We start from the raw sequence: 19503 nt of genomic DNA, 5'->3' as shown, positions 1-19503 counted from the left end.
ATATGTTATCCAGCGTTTTTGGTTACTTGGTGCGGCCCATATTCTTCAGTGATCACTGCATGGTGCCTCTTCAGATAGGGAGGTACAGTCGGCGCATACTCCATCCTCGATGGGCGCCATGGAGGCTGAATAGCTGCCTGCTCTCAGATGAAATCTTAAAACGTGCTGTATCTAATTGCTTGAAGGACACGCGGTCAGGCGGTGACCTCTAAGTTTTGAAAAAATGGACTTATTTAAACAAGAAACAAAAAACATTGCTATTGAAGCCTCAGCAAGAATCGCGGTTTTGAAGAGACATCACCTTCGAGAGCTCGCCCGTACTTTAGTTGATCTATAAGAGATAGGGAGGATTAGCTCAGGTGCCTATGGAGATGATATCACTGCTGCAAAAGCAGAGCTTCAGCAGTTTTAAACCGAAAGGTACAAAGGGGCCTTGATAAGATCTGGGACCCGTAGATTTCTGGATGAGCAACCATCTCGTCGGGCCCTGACTCACGAGTGATGCAAGGCAGGCTACTCTAGCTAAAGGAATATTGGAAATTCAGCACGGTGGTTGCACATACTGCGATGGTCCTGGTATTATTGAGGCTTTCTTTGACTATTATCGGAAGCTGTTTGGTGGTTGTGCGGGCACAAACGTGACATCAGATTACAGTCACTTATTCGAAGTCTTTCCCCGACTTGACGATGAGCAGCGTGGTGTAGTGGAGGGGCCTATTACTTTGGGCGAAATTAAATCTGCCATTTCTGACCTGGCGGCTCATGACTCTCCTGGGCAAGATGGCATTACTAGCGGGTTCTATAAAGCATTTTCCACTTGCCTAGCACCTGTCTTGATAGAGGTTTTCCAGGCTTCTTACGATGTTGATTTTTTGCACCCCCCACTTTCTATTCTGGGCATACTATATTAATTCCAGAAAGCACAGATTCAAATCGGTTGAAGACAGTTCAGGAATATGGTCCAATTTCCCTCTGTAATGTAGATTACACACTTTTTCCAAAGGTTATTCGCAATTATCTGCAGCTAGTTGTCGCTCACTTAATAGGCACGCATCAGGTCTGCGGTATCAGAGGCCGCGGCATCCAAACCAATATTAATATTTCACCTTCAGTAGTGTAGACAGTATCAGATGAGATCGGACAAGCAGCTCTAATTCACATTGACCTTGTAAAGGACTTTGATAAAGTTCGTCATGATTTCTTTTTTGCGGCCTTAGAGCAGGCAAATGCTTATGGGCATAAGACTGTGCTATAAGGATTCCTATACAAGGCTAATTGTTAACGAATAGCTAACCAAACCTATTCCATTGAAACTATCTTTTCGCCAAGGCTATTCCTTATCGCCTTTGTTGTTTGCCCTATATCTTGAACCCCTTTGCCTCAGTATTATTAACTGCACATCTATCCGTGGTTTCTCTTTGGCGCCGTATGACATTGAGATTTTAGCCTAAGCAGATGATGTCGCCCTCTTTTGTTCTGACAAAAAGAGTGTGCTTAAGGCATTGCATTTGACTGAACTGTTTTATGCGAGGTATCAGGTGCGGCTCTTAATCTAGATAAATCCCTTTTCACAGTCAAGACCCTTTTCCCAAACATCTCACCCAGAAGAGCTCAGCACCAGGCCGGGGGCAATCTTGTGCCCATTAAAAACCGGTGGGTACCCGGCGGCACTGCGGATCGAGCCCAGCACCTCCCGAATGCGAGGCGGATGCTCTACCACAAGGCCATGCTTTGGGCCATTGGGGGTACAACGCCAAGTCATTATGGTGGCATAAGTCGGGACTGCGGGCCCCTTCACTACCTAGGGGTTCCTCTTCACCAAATTCGCAACAGTGGTGCCTACCAGGATTCTCAGATAGTCTCCATGAGGCGACAAACTCAGGCTTGGATGGGTAGGAAACTATCAGTGTTTGCTCGGGCTCAAGTCTGCAACATTTTTTTATTTGCAAAACTTGCCTATGTGCTGCAGGTTGTCCGCTGCGCGAGGAAGAAAGTGCAAGTGATGCACAGAGTATTTGCTTCATTCATATGGCGTTCCCAATGGGAACCCATGCGTCGCGATAACCTATTTCTTTCCCTAGAGTCTGGTAGAATCAGCCTTGTTCACTTATTCGTGCATCAGCTTGTCTCGCATTTTTTCTTTTTCAAATATTCAAACTACCCTTTTTTAGTAGCCGTGATTATTAGGCGTCTTCAGTGATCATTTGCCTTTCTTATTCGCACCGATGGGACACCTCGCGAGGGGCTTTTATGGGGACTACTTAAGGAAGTTACTGACGCCTTCAATTTCCTCATTGTGTGCTTTTCTTTAGAGTACCTGTATAGCCTCTCCAGAAGGCAGATGACTCAGACACAGAATATTTGTTCCCTGCGCCGTTTTATCGGCAACCTTTTCTGGAGTTCCTTGACACCACTGTTTTAAAACGTGTTAGCTGAATGTGAATTTCTTCTGCCACGAAAACATTCTTTTTTAAGCTGCACACGTAAATGCTGCCTGTGAAGGCATGGCTTCATGCTAAAGAGATGCTTGCGCCATAGACGGTGAATTGTGGTCTGTGCAATACACGAGAGACAATTGACCATTGTTTTGTTGTGTGCATGGATGCTATATTCTTCTGGGACATTTTACAACGAACAATTGAGTACATTGACATCACACCCTACAGTATTCGTTTCTTGCCCGCGGGGAAAAACAGTGCTGTGCCATAAGATCTATTCATGTTGCTAGGACTGTTTAGTCTCTGGAAGAGTCGCATGATGGACCGCCACGCCGAATCACCATAGTCGTCGAAATCTTTCGAAATCTTTGTTTCGGGAACAATGTGCGGGGAGTATATGCTGCCTTGCAGAGCCGCCTAGCTGGCTACCCTATCTGGATGCATGTGTGTGCCTCCCAGACTTTTGATGTTTTGGAAGCAGGGTTCATACAGGCGTAAGGTGGCCTGGTGTTTTGTGGCGTAAGCGTGCTTACACTTTTATTTTCGGCATTATTTCCATGCAATAATGAAAATAGGCAGTCGTGGAGTCGTGGTTAGTGCAGTCCGCTGCGGATGTTGAGGACTGTGGTTCGAATCCTGTTGGCCATGGTGATTCCTTTGCACGCGTCCTTTTTATTACTTTCCTAAATTGTATGGCAGCTATTTTATGGTTCCCATCTTTTAAAATCCAGCCCAGTGTTTTTCTGTCCCAATACATTTACATACGAGACACATATGACATGTATGACATAGGGCCCGTATCGCATATGTGGGCACGTATATCACATATTCCATAACCTCGTATGAGCTAGACACATATGACACATATATGCGAGATTTTTCGATAGGGATGGCATGATAGTATGAGAAATCGCTAGAAAACGGAGGCGGGTCGAATTTGCATCCTCATTGTAAAGAATGCAAGTGTCAGCTAAGGCTTAACGGAATAAGGATTCTGGGAAGGAGTCGCGATCAGGTGGCACGTTAAATTCTTGAGGCTTTTATGATTAAAAAGAAAGGAAGCACCTGTGTTAGCGGCTTTTCGGTATCCCTTCGTAGAAATGAAGTTTCATTTCTTTATAGCTTTTTGTCATATGTTCAGTGCGACTTTTCAGCCCTTCTTTTCTAGCGGCCGTCTGTTTTGTTTTTTTATTGGTTTTATCTTTTAGCGTTTGTTGTTTTTCGGTTTATGACTGCTTTTGCTTCATTTGTTTGACTCTGCATTGCTACGATTGTTATTTGTTATTAGTTTTTTATTGTCTGGCAGGTTTTGCATCTCATGTATGACTCTGCTATTGCTACGAATGTGTTACACTGCTTTTGCTAAGAGATGGCCCCTTCCTTTTAGTTTTGTATTTCTTTTATTAGAATCTGTTGCTTTTTTTTGCAAGGGTAAAATTTTCTTGCTCGTTTTCCTGATGTTGCTGCTTTTTTCCAGGTGCTATGTTCGGAGTGATAATGCGATGTCACATGCTTGAGCTGCATGCTTAAATATGCCACCTTTCCGCGCAATAAACGGTTGGTAGTGTGCGCATATGCTGTCTCTTTCTTGCTAGAGGCCTAGTTTGCGCCCCCGTTCATATCTTCTTCTAGGCTTGTGATTAGCTGTTTTTATCAGGGTACTGACTATGCCCACAGAGGCATGCAGAATCACGATATTGCTAGATACTGATTTCCGAAAAATGAAAAAGAACCGCATGCGTGGCGTTACCCTCATTTCGGAGCCAGGTAAGTCGTAGATAAGCTGCTGCGCGATGTCCTTGGCATTGCATCCCTTTGGAACGGACTCCTGCCACTTGCGGTAGCCAGAGTGCGCGTAGGCCCCCGCTGGGGAGGCGTCGGTGACTCTCGCAGTGGTCACGATGCCTGTCCACATGCCGGCATCCTGGGCCCACTTCATGATGCTGTTCACGTACGCTCTCGTGTCGTTGTGGCACTGTTTCGCCTGTTACCATGGAAAATTGAGAAGCACTGGCCTTTTTTTAATACACAGTCGCCGTAATTAAAATTTTGCAAATGTGATTGGCGCAAGTGTTGCGCGAAGGCATGATGTCTAAATAAGAGCCTGAACTCTTTTTTTGTGTTAGATCTGCAGGAACTTATGCTTAGAAATAATGTGTTAAAATGAGTTATAAAGTTAATAAATGCTTAGTTTTCCTACGGCATATACGATCGTTTTTCTGCCGACCTCATACCTCCGGATGAGCTTTTCTTATTTCTGAGTGACGGCGCAGCTTAGTTCCTCGAATATGCTCTATCAAAAAACTTGAACGGGCACTTAAGCTTCGTCTTAAGAGTATGCCTCGGTAGTGTTAGTGGGTCCCGTCAGCACCCGGGCTCCTCTTTGCTTATCACTTCACAGACGCGGGCACTGTTCCCTCATCATCCCAAAAACTACCCATAGGAGTACAGTGCAATATCATTCGTAATCCCTGCAGCGCACTACTCCTTCTTTGTCGCCTAGGTTCAGCCTACATGCCTATATATACGGAAGTGACAATTATTAACTTTACATTCATAGATCCCATGGAGTCCTCGTAGCACTCCTGGTGCAGTGGTGCAGCGGTTACGCGATGTGCAACTGCCCCGGCAGGTGGTTGTTTCAAACAAAGCCACCGGTGGGGCTTGTGAGAGCCAGGTTGTTCTTCCCGAGCAACCTGTCGCAACGAGTCACTAAAACAACTGCCACCTGCCACGCAGGTCAGTTTTCTCACAGTCCGATAGGCAGGTTTTCACCTGCCACGATGAGCCGGTTGTACTCACGTCCCAAGGTCACGTGACCTAGGTAGCAGCTGAGGCCCCTGCTTTTCCGCTTACAACGCCTATGACGACAGATTTTCTGCGGAACGCGAGGCTTAACGTTTACGCGGTGATATAGTCGTTTGGCTTATAATGGTCGTTTCTTAACACACTGGCGCAATATTTTCAGATGCACAACAAACGCGCGCGGGCTAAGGACCGCACCTGCTGGTTTCGATATTTTTGTCTCCATGTTTAGCCCGATCGTGACAGGAATGAAATGATTGTCAGTCAGCGCAGGCGTGCAAACGTTACATGATTGTGTTGTACTGCCATCACTGGTCTAACACGGCAATGAATATGGATCGATGATTTCAGCAAAAAAAAAAAGTGGGGGGACACAAGTTTACCTTGAGTATAACGTTATAGCGCTTTTTTGTTGTGCAGAGGTAGAATGTCCGGCTCGCGACCCAGGACTGAGGTTCGATGGCTGAGCTTGACCAGTCAGTTTCTCTTTTCGGCGAAATTACCTGCATCTGACGCCACGACCCTCTCTACGAATCAGGATTTTCTTGTCACAATGCCGACAGACCCCGGGTTTTCCGCCGAAGGGGAATTTTAGCTCGCGTCGACCCCTTGTCTCAACTTTGACAGTGCTGAAAAGCCAGAAACCGTGCTGGACCGCAGCTATCCCTCAGCGTGCATAAGCCCCCAGTCGAGGAGTACGGCAGCATCAGTCCCAAAATACAACACAATTTTTCGCTCCTCTCTTTGCAAAAACCATATTTCTGTCCTTACACAGTCGTCGCAACAAAATTGGTTCTGTTCGTGCAACAAACGGCAGCTAAATGCCACAAAACGAGTTTTTGTTTCGAGATCAGTTTCCTTTGTTGCGGCAAGAACTACTGCTGCTACTATATGCTCACGTCCCAAAATGCTGCGAGAATACATGCTATAACAACAGCAAGTTTTCCTCGGTATTTTTCTATGGGGTCAGGTGAGCGCAGGCAGGAAACATCTGTGTGAGAACAAACGGCTTCTAGGTTTAACAACTTGGTGCTCACAGTACCGTAACCATACTTGCCGGCTGAACTAGGACAGAACCTCTGCTGAGCACTGGCGGTGACCTTTCACTACTCTGTTTGACCAAATGCGTAATCGCCAAACCTGGCGTGATTTGACTTTCCCCCCGTCATCGAATAAGGTATAAACCAGTCTAGGATATTAGGGATTTTGAGCTACACATCATATCTTCTGTGTGTACGAAAATTTCTCTAAACACCTACAGGGAACTAATGCGTTGTCAAAGGAGCTTAGAATATGCATAATACCACTTTGGTATTTATATTTCTCTTAGTTGTATTTATTTTTCTTTTCTTGGCAGTGCGGTCAAGAAAATAGTTACATACTGCTGAATGAAGTTTGCGTGAAACATGCGTAATTCATTGCCTTATAGATTGAAATTATCCCCATAATATCAAACACACTGTTGAGAAAGCCATAAAAAAACAACACACAACACCTATCTTACGGCTAAGAAGTGGATCTATTTGAGCTAAGGGAAGTGTCTTGTGACCTTGCTCGTAGGAGTTCATTAATATAGCTTACAAAATGACGAGCCGAGACATTTATCACTCACGCCATTGTCAGTCAGCATGCGCCGTTTACGGGTTTTCAAACTCTCCTATAATTGAAACTACGTGCAGGCAGCTCAATACTAAAGAACATGACAGACACGAATGGAGTGGAAGCCGCAAGCGCTTTGGTGTCTGCGAGTGTTGTCGTTTATGTTGCTGCTCGTTGTGTTTGTCTGTACTAGTGCTGCTTTCAGATTGCTTCCACATATGCAAACAGCTATACAAACCAAGCCTATCGTCATTAACAGTTTTAGCCTCTTACAATTTACCTCTTAGAATAAATCTTTTGCTCTGCAAACGCTTTCCATTGTCCCCTGTCAAAGGAAGTTCTGCCACCTATGTGGAAGCTGTGTGCGCGCAGTGTTTGCTCAGCTGGCACAATCGAAGGTGGTTGGTTACCTCTTTTATCGTGGCAGTATTTTTGCGGCGACATGTTGCTGTTTCAGGGCCACACGGCATTCCTGGAGAATCACTTGTTGTGTGCTCCGTTGTGCAGTTCTCACCAAAACCTGCTCCTGGTCAGCAGTTTTTCGCATGGCATTTTTCGCATGGCAGTTTTTCGCATAAACTGCCAAAATACAAAAATATAACTGCAGGGACCCAGCATAAATTCTTTAAGGGCCCATTGTGAGGTCCATAGCGTAGCGTAGAAGTGTGAAACGCCGCGTTTTTGGCGACAAAGGATAGTAACCGCCATCACAAGCCAACAAGAAAAGGCACCATGGGTGGCTTTTATTTATTATGACGAATGCAGGGTTATTTCTGAAACATACCTTCACACTTGAGTCCACACCAATAGTTCCAATGTTGGCCTTGACACCACAGAGGTAGGCTGTGGCTGAGTTGGCTGAGTCGGAGGTCTGCGCGTCGAGGCCGTACGTCTTCGACAAAGAAACGTGCGGGAACCTCTCCCAGGACAGCACAGACTCCTCGCCGCTGAAATTCTTCTTGGACTGCCCCTTGTAGATCCTCGCAGCCGTGACTGTGCTGATGCCCATGCCGTCTCCGAGGAAGAGCACGACCCCCTTAGCGCGATTGGTGTTCGGCCGGGCTCTTAGCTTCTTCTCAATCTGGGACATTCCTAGCTCGCGCCAGTACTGACTTTTGGCTGCGTGAAAAAAGTGTGATGACCTGAATCTTTATATTCGCAAAAGCATTTTCTGTGACGTTATGTTGGGCTTATGAATGGCAGAACGATGCTTCCAGCCTATTTTATTACGACTATCGCAGCCGCCTCCGCATCACGCCAAACATATCTACCGCCTTTTGATATTCCTACGATATCAATTGAAACTACAGCCGCACAGCAAGGCGCTAAGAGCGCGCCTGCGCAAGTGTGTTGCGAACAATACAAGCTCCTTGAACAAAAGCGGTCATTGTCATCGCCGCGTGGTGATGCTTTCCGAGAACCAAAGCAACTGGTTCTCGAGGCTTGTTAATTCAGGACAAAGCTACAGCACGGAGACACGAAAGTGTGCTCACTCACCTACGCTCATCTACAATGCTCTGCTACAGTTTCACTTCGCACTCGTACAGCCATTCCATATTCTGCTGTAAGGTAGCAACAATTCTTCTTAGACAACAGTTTTACTTCGAGAATGCGTCGTGCTGGGCTGGCGGACACTATGGTCACGAGCAAGATCGTCGCTGCGGGACTAAAAACGCGTATAAAAGGTGTCACAGGCCCATCCGTGAATTCTCAATGGTGACTGCTGTGACATAGCAAAATTTAAAAGGGAGTTTTTTAAGTTTTGTTATCGCATGTAGCAGGTTGTTTAAACTGTCGGGTGTAGCTTGTTAAGCTACCGCGCCAAAAATAAAAAATCACGTATATATAACGACTGCTAACTGAAGTTGACACAATCACGAAAAGAGCTTTCAACGGGCTTGACACGAACTCGTGCATCGTGATGATTGAGAAAGGGTCTTTTTTTTTTCAAATGACAATTTTCCACGCACATTTTAAAATTACCGCTGAGGAAGCAGTTCCTAGAAGCAGTTTTACATGAAACTCGTGCCAGTCCATTTTTAAACGCACAGACTGTCCTTTCACTCCAGTGCAGATGAAGCGTACCTCGCACGCGCACTAAACTTGGAACAATACAGGTTTACTAAAGCAACCAGAAGTGCGCATATTTTGAGAAAGAAATGACAGCGTTTTTCTTCTGTTGGCAAAAAGATTAGATGGCTCTGCTTCACCGCAGTAGTGAACCAGTCGTTATGCCCAAGACCAAAAAGAATTTTTGGGGAGGGTGCTTTGCGTAGGGATTTATGCCACCTAAGTGGCGTTTCTACCAAACCGGTTCACACTGAGGAGTTGATAAGCCCTACACTTTCTTTGGTTTTTCATGTTATGGACAAGCGCTTCAAATGTTTTTGGCGCTGGACAGATGACACCAGTTCGACCACGTTGTCAATTGAAGAGCGTCCATGTCGAAACACGGACATTATAGGCGGATATATACGGTAGCGCTCCAGGTTCCACTCAATACGTCTAAGTACCATCCTTACCAGTACTTTGACAACGCAGCTAGCCAGCGCAATTGGACAGTATGATGTCAGGTCAGGAGGCGATTTCCCTAGTTTCACGAGCGGAGCTAGACGACTGGACTTCCACTCGTCTGGAACTGTGCCCTCATTACATGATTTGTTCTAATACTACAAAAGGACACGCCTAGCTTCTTGTCCAAGGTTTGAAAGGGCACTTGGAAGCATTCGAAAAATAAACATACGAAGTCTGCAAAGCGTTCAAGCTCAAGCTTTGCGGACTTGCCTACGATTGCCGAAGTGTGCCTTTAAGGCCACATCTGTACTGATCGCCCAGGAGCGTCCAGTCCCTACCTACCTAACAGTTGACGCACTGAGCGCACATTTTCCACACATATCCCGGGTTCCCTCTCACCATCTTGCCAATCATCAAATTACCAGGCCGCGCACATAGTATACAAACATCATTGATGCACATCGCGCCATTCTGCCGTCCCAGCTTACACCTGGCTCTAGAGAGTCCTCGCCATTTTGGAGCCTGCACAATCCCCGTGTGCTTCTTTTTATGCCTGTAATCAGGAAGATGATTGACTTACCGGCGATAGAACTAAAACAAGTCACTCTTGAATATTTCCATGAGCACCATGCAAACCGGGTGCACGTCTATACCAACGGCTCAGTGAACCCTATCAGTTCTTCGGGCTCCGTGGTCATTCCCGCAAGGACTACAGAAATTAGAGTTAGGATAGCTCACCAGACTTCAACGGGTGCACCACTCACCGCTCTTTGTGTCGCCATTGAATACATCAATCAGCGGCGCACTCAGCAGTGGTCTGTTTTCACCGATTCCAAAGCTGCCCTCCAAGGCTTACAAGCGGCTCTTCGCCTTGGAGCCCATGAACAACTGGTCGCGGAAATCTGACAACTACATCACTGTGTCATAAATAAAGGGCACGACCTTATCTGCCAACGGCTACCGGGCCACAGCGGCATAACAGGCAACCACCGCGTGGATGAGGTCGCGCGAACTGCTCACCACCACGGCGAATTTGTTGTTTCGATCCCTATTTCGAGATCAGACGCAGCGGGCAGGTCTTCGCGCACTTGCGCGGGACATCACACTTGCCGTGTGGAATTGCGACCAATTTTCCAATTCCCGTTTAAAATCCTTGGACCCAGATCTGAAGCTCCCGCTTCCATCCGGCCTACCACGACGTCAATAAACTTTGCTGTGTCGCTTGTGGCTTGGTGTAGCTTCCACCAACCATTACTCTTTCTTAATCGGCATGGCTGATAGCCCTGTATGTGCCATCTGCGGGAATGACGAGAATATATCCCACATTCTTTGTGACTACCCTGCCTACAACGCCGAAAAACAATCCCTTTGCCGTGCTCTGGAGCGTCTAGATCCACGCCCACTGACGGAAATGAAGATTCTCGGCCACTGGCCGCGGCGATCGCCGGCAGTGAAGGCATCCAAGGCACTGCTCCGCTTGTTGCGAACTTCTGGCCTGCACGATAGGCTGTGACTGTAACGAACGCTGACTTTTCATAGTGTCTTCAATTTTCTGATACTCTCATTTCTCTTTCTTTTTTATATTCTCACCCCTTTCCCCTTGTGTAGGGTAGCAAACCGATTATGCTTCCGGTTAACCCCCCTGCCTCTCCTCTTCTTCCTCCTCCTCCTAATCCTCATATGATGAAGTTTTTCGAAATTTGAAGTGAACGAGGCATGAAGCTGCGACGTTTGAATCGCATGCTGCTTCTTTAAAATCTACAAGGTTTGGTATCGGACACGTACTCATCCAGCCAGGTCCTCCGTAAACAGCGTATGCGCTTATATTATCTTACCTTCCTGAAAAAAGGCATGGTGAATTTGAGTTTTCTATAAGTTTGAAGGGAAGTTTAACACTCACCTGCCGCGTTTTCTGCCAAGTATTAGCTGTTAGACACATTGTAATGTATCTTGAACTTTTAGACGTCCTGTGCGGATATAACTTGCGAGAACGGGACATTTTGCGACATACATTTTTTTCTCTTACTGCGAGTCCGCGTGAGCAATATTCTTTTCACTATCAGTGCAGGGTTTAAAAATTGCGAATGTAGATTCTCAAAAGGAAAACTAACTCGTGCTGTCTTCAGGAAAAGCGCTCAGCATGAGCTGATCACTGATACTTCTTTGCCTAAGCTACATAATTCTTTTTGCTCTTCGCTCCCTCCCTTCCAGTGATCCTTGGTTCATCTCAATTTCTACCTGGATGCAAAACGACTTGCCTTCAGTATCCTTGTGGGGCACGGGAAACACGGCGAAGGCATTCCCTACAAGTGTAGTGAGGAGAAAGACGACGATATACTCCATTGTGTGGCTTCAAAACACTTCTGTCTACAGAAAAAGTTCGACTGGGAATACTGTGGTACTTTCACCGTCACATATGTTAGAGCCTAGAGCTTATAACAGCATGTCTTCTCGCAGTGCTCGCCAAAAACAAAACTAGGCATATAAGAGATCGAACCCTATCGCCTCACAATTGGTCTTTCGTCTTCTGAGATATCCACCTGCTCCTTTAACCTCGCCTTGAGCGTCATGTTTGTTTCTTTATGCGCTGGACGCTGTTCAGAATAATGTACAATTGTCTGAATGCTTTCACTTTCACCGCGAATGCGACAAAAGACTAGAAATTGCCAGAACAGCTGCCTCTGCCTCGTTTCGGTCAGCCCCCGATGGCGTTAAACAAGTCAGCACTGCATGCGGCGGCGACATTTCAGGGTTCAAGCCAGCTTTTCACAAAGGAATAGATATCGCCCCACGTGCTTGCGAAAGAAGTGAACTACCTCAGCAGTGACCTTTTTTTTTTCTTGATGTGCTTTTCTTGCAAATACACTTATCAAACCTGTCAAGTACTGTGCCGTTGGGATCAAGGGACTGACCGACACAGCAATGTTTAGAGAACTTGTTGCTTGTGTACTTGCAAGTCCACAAAGAGGGACGATGTTTTACAGCGTTTTATATGCGCTCTGTAGACAAAGCAAAATAAGAATTCTCTCCAAACTAATATGGAGGTGCAGCTATCATTTACAAAATGAGGAAAAAAGTTTAATGTGTGCGAGGTTCTCTGTGAAGTAGAATGTTTCTCCCCTGTATGTTCCGTTTCTAAAATATTATCCCTAGCAGTGATGGGCATGGTAATGTGAAAAACGTATCTTCAATACCAATGCCCAATAACCCATCAGGTCTATTTCCGATACCGACAAAAGATTCCGAACCAAAATTGATTCTCGATACAGCTACTGGATGCTGTATCGTCGATACTTCGATACACCAGTGAAATGGCAATTTTAAAGCTGGTTATATTATTAGCTAAGTTAAGAAAGTTCACCGTGGTTTCTGAATTTTTTTTGCGTTTAAAATATAGCGCACAGTACTTGAAAGGCCTAACCCGGCAGCAAGCCTTTCATTAAGCTCCACTGTGAGCGCAGCTGGTTTTGTTAAAACTTTAGCATTGGAATGAAGGCATGGTGACGTTGAAACGAACACTTACATAAGCAGCCAAGTAAAATCTTTTTAAAAGTAATGTGCTTCATGCTAACCAGCCTCTAATTATTTAACTACATACGGATAAACTTGAAACTGTTAGGGATGCTCTTCGTTTGTTTTCGCAGTATTTACCAGTTGTCTCTGCCGTTGTCGTGCGCTAACAACCACAATCTCCTTACGCTTGGGAAAGCCGAGCAGTTATTACACCAGCCGTGTGCATAAAAGAAGAGTGCAATGGAAGGCTAGTTGGTACGACCTTGTTTAAAAATTCAAACTGCACAAAAAAACGCTTGCGCACGAAGCCCACGAGACCATCAAACGTAGAATCACCTTCTCAAGCCAAGAAAATCCAGTTACTTACTGTAAATGTGGATAGAAGCCTCACTTAGGCATTTATCAAGATCAGATCTCGGTATCTGTAGGGCTACAAGAACTTCCCGTTCTTTTCGTTCCTTCGCACCAGCGGTATCTTCGTTTGGCCGAAAAGCGACCCGCATACTTCGTCTTCATGCCTACAGGATTTGCAATGTTTGGGTAGATGCTGACCCCGGCCTGGCATATAAGGTGTCGGCATGCTCTAGTGATTGTTTGTCAGTGCAGCGGCTCTTCTGGAACACCTACAACTCACCATAGGTTAGAGGAATCTCACAGGCGGCGTTCGTTCTGAAAGGCACAAACATGTTTCTGCGATTGGTGTCACACCCACCCTTCTTTTGCCCATCTCTCTTGGTTAATAAGAACAAACGGGATAGCTTGAAGGGCGGAGAAAAGGAACCTCAGCACCTAATTTTCCGGAAACCCTGTTCAGACTATGCGGGACCTTGTGAACGTAAGGTATCAGCTCGAACTTCCGCCTCTGAAATAAGTGTCCACCTATAGAGTTCTGAAGTGGGGCGTGAGGACTTGAGCAAGGCCTCAGACAGCCCGAAGAACAGCATTGCGGTAAACCAGCACACCGAAGGCGATCGACTTAAGCAGCAAAGCTAAACTAAACCTTAAGCGCGCAGGATTTGGCAACTGAAATTACCTCACAAGTCTTCCGTTCCTGTTGGCGAACACCGCAACTTCAAATACGGGCGAAGGGGTGTTGTTTCTTAAATAACAGTGAGCCTGTCTCCTGTTACCTTCTTTCGTCGAGTGTGCAGAAGCACAAAATGTATGTCGTGACGTATATGACGGCATTTGCATCGCCTCTTCCTAATTCTTACCTTTGTCCAGTGCGCTGCCGCTTGAGTCACCGTCGCCGGCCCAATGTCTGGCTCATAGCAGCCTCGAAATCTGCTGCACAATTCTTTTTTTTTTAATATCGATTATCGTTTAAAATTTTAAAAATGTATTTTTCATACCGATACTCCGATGCTTTCATTTTTGTCAAGCGATACCTAATACCGATACATCAAACATGTCGAAAGATGGTACCGAAATACACGTATTCTCGATACCGCCTATGCCTGATCCGTAGTCACCAAGTTGATCCCATTTCCGTTCAACACTTTTTTACAGGGTTTCACCTAAGACTTTAAATAATTTTTTAAAAATATGTTTTTTGAGTTAGAAGAGCGCTTTTTTCTCGGCATAGCATTATCAGCGGTGTAGTTCGTCAGAATACAGCTAAGACGTCCTAGCCCAGGTGACCGTCCAGATACTTGCTGGAGAATAAAAAAAAATATGATTTGAATTAGTAGGCTGGTTACTAATATTGCATGTTAACTTGCTTTTTACTACTGTTAGGCTTCTTAATTATTCAGAGGGGTGTAGCCAACCGTACGTACATACCCAACAATTAAGTACAGCAGCATTTTTGAGCGGGAAACCGTTTATGAACGCAGTTTTTTCATATAATGTAAGATTTCACTACATTTGAATCCCGCTACTACGAATTTGACGGAACACGCGATAAATTTCGTTGTCGCGAAATTTTGCTGTCCAGAAATTAACCGAAAATGCAAGGCAATAACTCCAGCAAAACATAGTTTTATTGCCAAAAATCTGTGATCTTAGCCTGCTTGCGTTTCACTGCGAGCCGCGGCGTCACGTGACTCTCGCATTCTGTTAACAGCGACGTCGCAACCCTGTCATCATGTGTGCCAAGGAATTTTCTAATAACGTCGAAGGCATCCAGTACCAGCGATGAGGCTGCCGGGGTAGGTAAATATTGAGCGGAGTCGTCTTCATGATCGGACGGCTCTTCCGGCTCGCGAACAATTTTGATGATGTCTTCATCGCTTCGTTCCTCGTGGACAATCACGTCCGCATCAGCGTCGAGGAAATCGTCCAGCGCTATGTCAGCAGGAACGTTTCCAGCTTCCTGGAGTGATTTCCAAGCAACGTAAATCCCGGAGTCGATGACGATGGTACACTTTCCGCGGCTGCAGTCGTGCTGGTCGCCTTGCTGTCGACAAACCCGGCGTGCTTGAAGCAGTTGCGGATCACGCTGCACCGTGTTGCTCTCCATGCAGCAGCCATCATTTCTAAAGCCATGAAAAGATCGACTTTCGTCTCCCTACCGGTGTCGGTTCAGGAGAAGCCGCTGGATCAACCTCTCCCGGTAGGAAGACTTCATGCTCCGTATGATGCCTTGGTCCAGGGGTTGAATGACTGATGTACAGTTCGGCGGGAAGAACTTCAGCTCCACACTTGACAGCTTGACGTTGTCAATGCGGTGTGCTAAACAATTGTCCAAGAGCAAACAAGCATTTCAATTTTGTCTGCTCATGTCGCGTTCAAGTGCCACCACCCAGTCAACAAAAATGGCATGGGTCATCCACGACCGGCTGTTTGCCACGTACTCGACAGGTAGGCTCCTGTTCCCCTTGAAGCAGCGCGGTTTTTCACTTTTGCCAATAACTAGCGGGAGGCGTTTGTCAGACCCATCCACATTTGTGCACAGCAGCACAGTCACTCGTTTCTTGCTATGTTTGCCTCCGTGGCAACGCTGCCCTTGAAAATCAAGCGTCTTCGCTGGCAGCTTCTCATAGAAGAGGCCCGCTTCGTCTGCGTAATAAATATCAGACGGAGCGTAACTGCTCATTATGTCAGTCATGTTGTCCGCCGTCCACGCTGATGCGCCGTCAACGTCCGCAGATGCCGATTCACCGCACAAAACCTTGCCGACGATATTACGCTTTTCTTTAAAGCAATTCAGCCATCCTATGCTTGCCTTAAAGTCGTTCAGCCCTAGCAAGCAAGCATAATTTAGGACCTTCTGCAGTACAATTTTACCGCTCAGCGCCATGTTTGTTGCTCGCGTATCGACGAACCAAGCATAGGCAGCCTTGACGAGCTCTTCATACGTTGGTCGCGTCACTTTCTTGTGCTGTGCTGAAGTGCCCGATAAAAGTACCTTCCTAATGCTGTCCTTATTCTTCAAAATCGTCGATAGCAAACTCGGCGCGATGCCAAAATCTGCGGCAATAAATTGCCTTCTTTTTCCCGCTTTCCGGTTCGGCGATAATTCTATGCTTTTCTTCTAGCGAAATAAACTTCCGCTTCTTCGTTGGCGGCGACATGGCCGAGGCGATCGACGAGATCAGACTGCAGCGAGAGATCGACGATCAACACACACCGACACACGAGAAAATGGCGGCAAGGGCTGCGGAGAAGGCGGGGAGGGGAGGCTGGCGACTGGATTTGGATTTGTCGTTGGTCCTCGTACGGCCGGCGGCCTTCGCACGGCGCCAACACGTTCCCTCGCTGCTTCTCTATAACAAATAAACGATTCCCAACCAAATTTTTTAATAAAGAATGCATGAAAATGTAATAAACATTCATTCCGTGCATTATTTAGCTGCTCCAAACCACCGCTTTAGCAAGCAATAATCTCTTACAGCAACCAACTTTTGAAGAAAGGCGGGGCCACTTACCGGTGAAGGCTCGCGAAAAATTCGTAATAGCGAATGCGTGCTCACAAAGTAATTCGTTTTCGAGGGAATTTTAATACATTAACTTTTATGGGGATTTCGTGGGGAATGAAAAATACCACGTTGTGGCGAAAATTTCGTTGAAGTGGCATTCGTTGTGCCGGGATTCAACTGTATAACAATCAATATATCCCCAGATCACCCTACGGCAGTTGTGTATTTTTTTCTATTGACGTTTTCGCTGTCATTCAAAGCGTTCCCCATTGGTTGTTTGTGGCAGTCTTAACTTTTTGATGCAATCGATGGAAACACTTTAAAAGAATGACTTTGCAACATATGAGAATAATGGAACATTTTCAATATTTCTATAACAGTATCGTACAATTTTCCAGGTCTCAAAATTTTTGTCCGAGAATGTTGGACATGTATACAAACATTTAGAATATCTGCCACACTGCTGTCTCTCTGCCGGCGCCACCTGGTGGCTGAACCTTGTCTCCCAGCGCGTGGCCGAACGTCTTCTTTCTCTTGAATGAGCGCGGCGGTTCGGCAAGCCTCGCCCCAGTAAACGGCTGTGCTTCCTGCTACTTTTTTCGGTGACAATATCAACATTTAGAAGATCGAAAATGCTGTTACCCTAGTGGTTGTAGCCCAAAAAACTGTTGCTACATCGCTCCAAAATACATGAGTTTTCGAGAAGTTTTCAGGCAAGCCAACCCCTCCACTGCACGTAAATCGCCGAAATAACAAAAATTGTTGGGCCACAGCGCCCAGGATAACTGCGTTTTCGAAATTCATAAAAAGTTATATAGATATTACTTACTGTGGGTTACATGCGCCTCAATAATCACGGAGCCTATAAGTAATAGATAAAAAATTAACTATTCAGTATTAGTTAACCAGCCTGCTAGTTAGCCCGTCTTTGCTGTAATATGTACAGCACCGCTAACAATGCTACGCCGAAAGAAGCGCTCTTCAAACTCAAAAAACATATCATTTTTGTAATTTTATAAAGCCTTAGTTGAAACACCCGGTATGTTTCGGAACTTTTTGTCTGGTCTTTGTAGATGTTTTCGAAGCAGAAGTTGTTTGTGTTCTGTGTCGCTTTGTTTCAGAGCCAAGTTGAGGATTACTCATAAAATGTTCACGCGAGGAATAATCCTATTTATTGGGCAGGGCGCATGCAAGAGAAGCAGCCAGGCATGGGACGTTTCTGCTCCACGATTTTATTCTCCATCTGTGAATTGAACAGCGGTGCGCTAGGCGGAGGAGAACGAGAAGGAGGAGGAGAAGGACAGCGTAAGCTCGCAGCGCGAGGATGCGCTGGGCTGTCTCGGTTGTCTAGCGTAAACACAATAGTTCACGCACACCGCAGGCGTGGAAATTTGCACGCACACACACTGCTTCCGCTGTGGCTGCGCCGTTGCACCACTGGAAATGTATTTTCTGCCTGCCCATTCCCTGCTAGTCTAATTTCTTTGGTCTTTGTACCTTTCCTTCTCATATATTTTAGCACGATCCTTAGATTCCCTGTTTGATGTTTACTGTGTTTGTTGCCAAATATTGAGACCCTGAGTGGTTGCAGTCGATTAACTACCGCTAAGCATCAATCCAGTTCATGCAGGTTAGTTCCGTCACCAGGTCTACTCTCACAGTACGTTACGGTACGTTCATCCTCAACCGCTGCTGCTGTCACCTCTCTTTGCTCTGTTTCTTGTACTTCTCGCGTTTTTTGATGACGACGTCTAATACCGATTTGGCCATAAAAAATTATTTGCGGTTTAGCATTCCCAAGCACGAAATGTGCGAAAGCACTGTATTTTGCAGATGGACACCACCACAACTTACCTGAAAGCGCGATTGAGGTTTTCATTGACCCAGGGAGCCAGTTACGCGCGTCTTCACCTTTTCCTTCAATGCAAGTTTGCCAAGCGTACGCCGGTGGCCTATGCTGCAGTGTCGCGTTTTTGCAGCGATGTTGTTAGCGCCAACGGGCATTGCTCAAGTCCCGTTTTTGTACCTCAAGGTTGTCCACCCCAACGCATGCAACGCACATCTCTCTGTCACTACCACTACGTAGCTCAAAGTGTGAAAATTGCTTTCGTAGTAGCATTAATTGAAAAAATACGATGTGCAATGCACAGCACGGGAGCGTGTTGCAGTATAACACGACGTGTATTTAGCGGCGGCGATAGCCTAGTTTTTTTTCTTTTTGCATCGATATAGTGCTGAAAAGAAAAATCAAAGCATGCTTACGCCACAAAACCTAGCCTAGAGCTTTCGCGCAGTGTCCAGCGAAGCTGATCTGTTCACGCCGCCGCGGGTTTGAATCGCAGTCACGGATATTTATTTCTTTTATTTTTATTGCTTTATTTGACTTCGCAAAAACCACAAACATCGAAAGATCTTGCTCGGTGTTTACACATCTAAATAGTTCTTTCGCATTAATAGTGCATCCAGACGGTATGTTTTAAGATAAGAATGTTGAACTTGTTAATCAACTCGTGATAGAAGCAATCACTAAATTCAGGAATCCGTCCAGGACATGAGAGGCTTGCGTAAGGTAGCATCAGACATGGACGCCAGCCTGAAGTGCTTCCATAACATAGTCGTAAAAGTTTACCGCAGTCAAGCGGGAACTCTTGGCTTCAAACAAAGTTCTCGGACAAGAGAACTAAATGATAAAGAATCGAACCGAAGAAAAGGTCAATACCCTAAAATAAATAACGTGGAACTAAGGGGTGTCCAGTGCACACAAAGCGAGGACT

General features: G+C 45.8%; 1 protein-coding gene across 1 annotated transcript in view; it reads right to left on the bottom strand.

Moving 5' to 3' along the window:
• LOC144124670 (alkaline phosphatase, tissue-nonspecific isozyme-like) overlaps positions 1–7957 on the bottom strand; it is a 30675-nt gene extending 22718 nt beyond the window's left edge. The window contains exons 1-2 of the mRNA XM_077657488.1: positions 7627–7957; positions 4189–4422 (exon numbers count right to left, since the gene is read on the bottom strand). Coding sequence (XP_077513614.1) covers positions 4189–4422; positions 7627–7932 — 540 coding nt within the window. The 5' untranslated portion in view covers positions 7933–7957. The remainder of the gene's footprint in view (positions 1–4188; positions 4423–7626) is intronic.
• Positions 7958–19503: the final 11546 nt, after the last annotated feature.

Source organism: Amblyomma americanum, chromosome 3 (genome assembly GCF_052857255.1).
Source record: "Amblyomma americanum isolate KBUSLIRL-KWMA chromosome 3, ASM5285725v1, whole genome shotgun sequence".
Lineage (NCBI taxonomy): Eukaryota > Metazoa > Arthropoda > Arachnida > Ixodida > Ixodidae > Amblyomma > Amblyomma americanum.
This window is presented reverse-complemented; position numbering and strand designations above follow the sequence as displayed.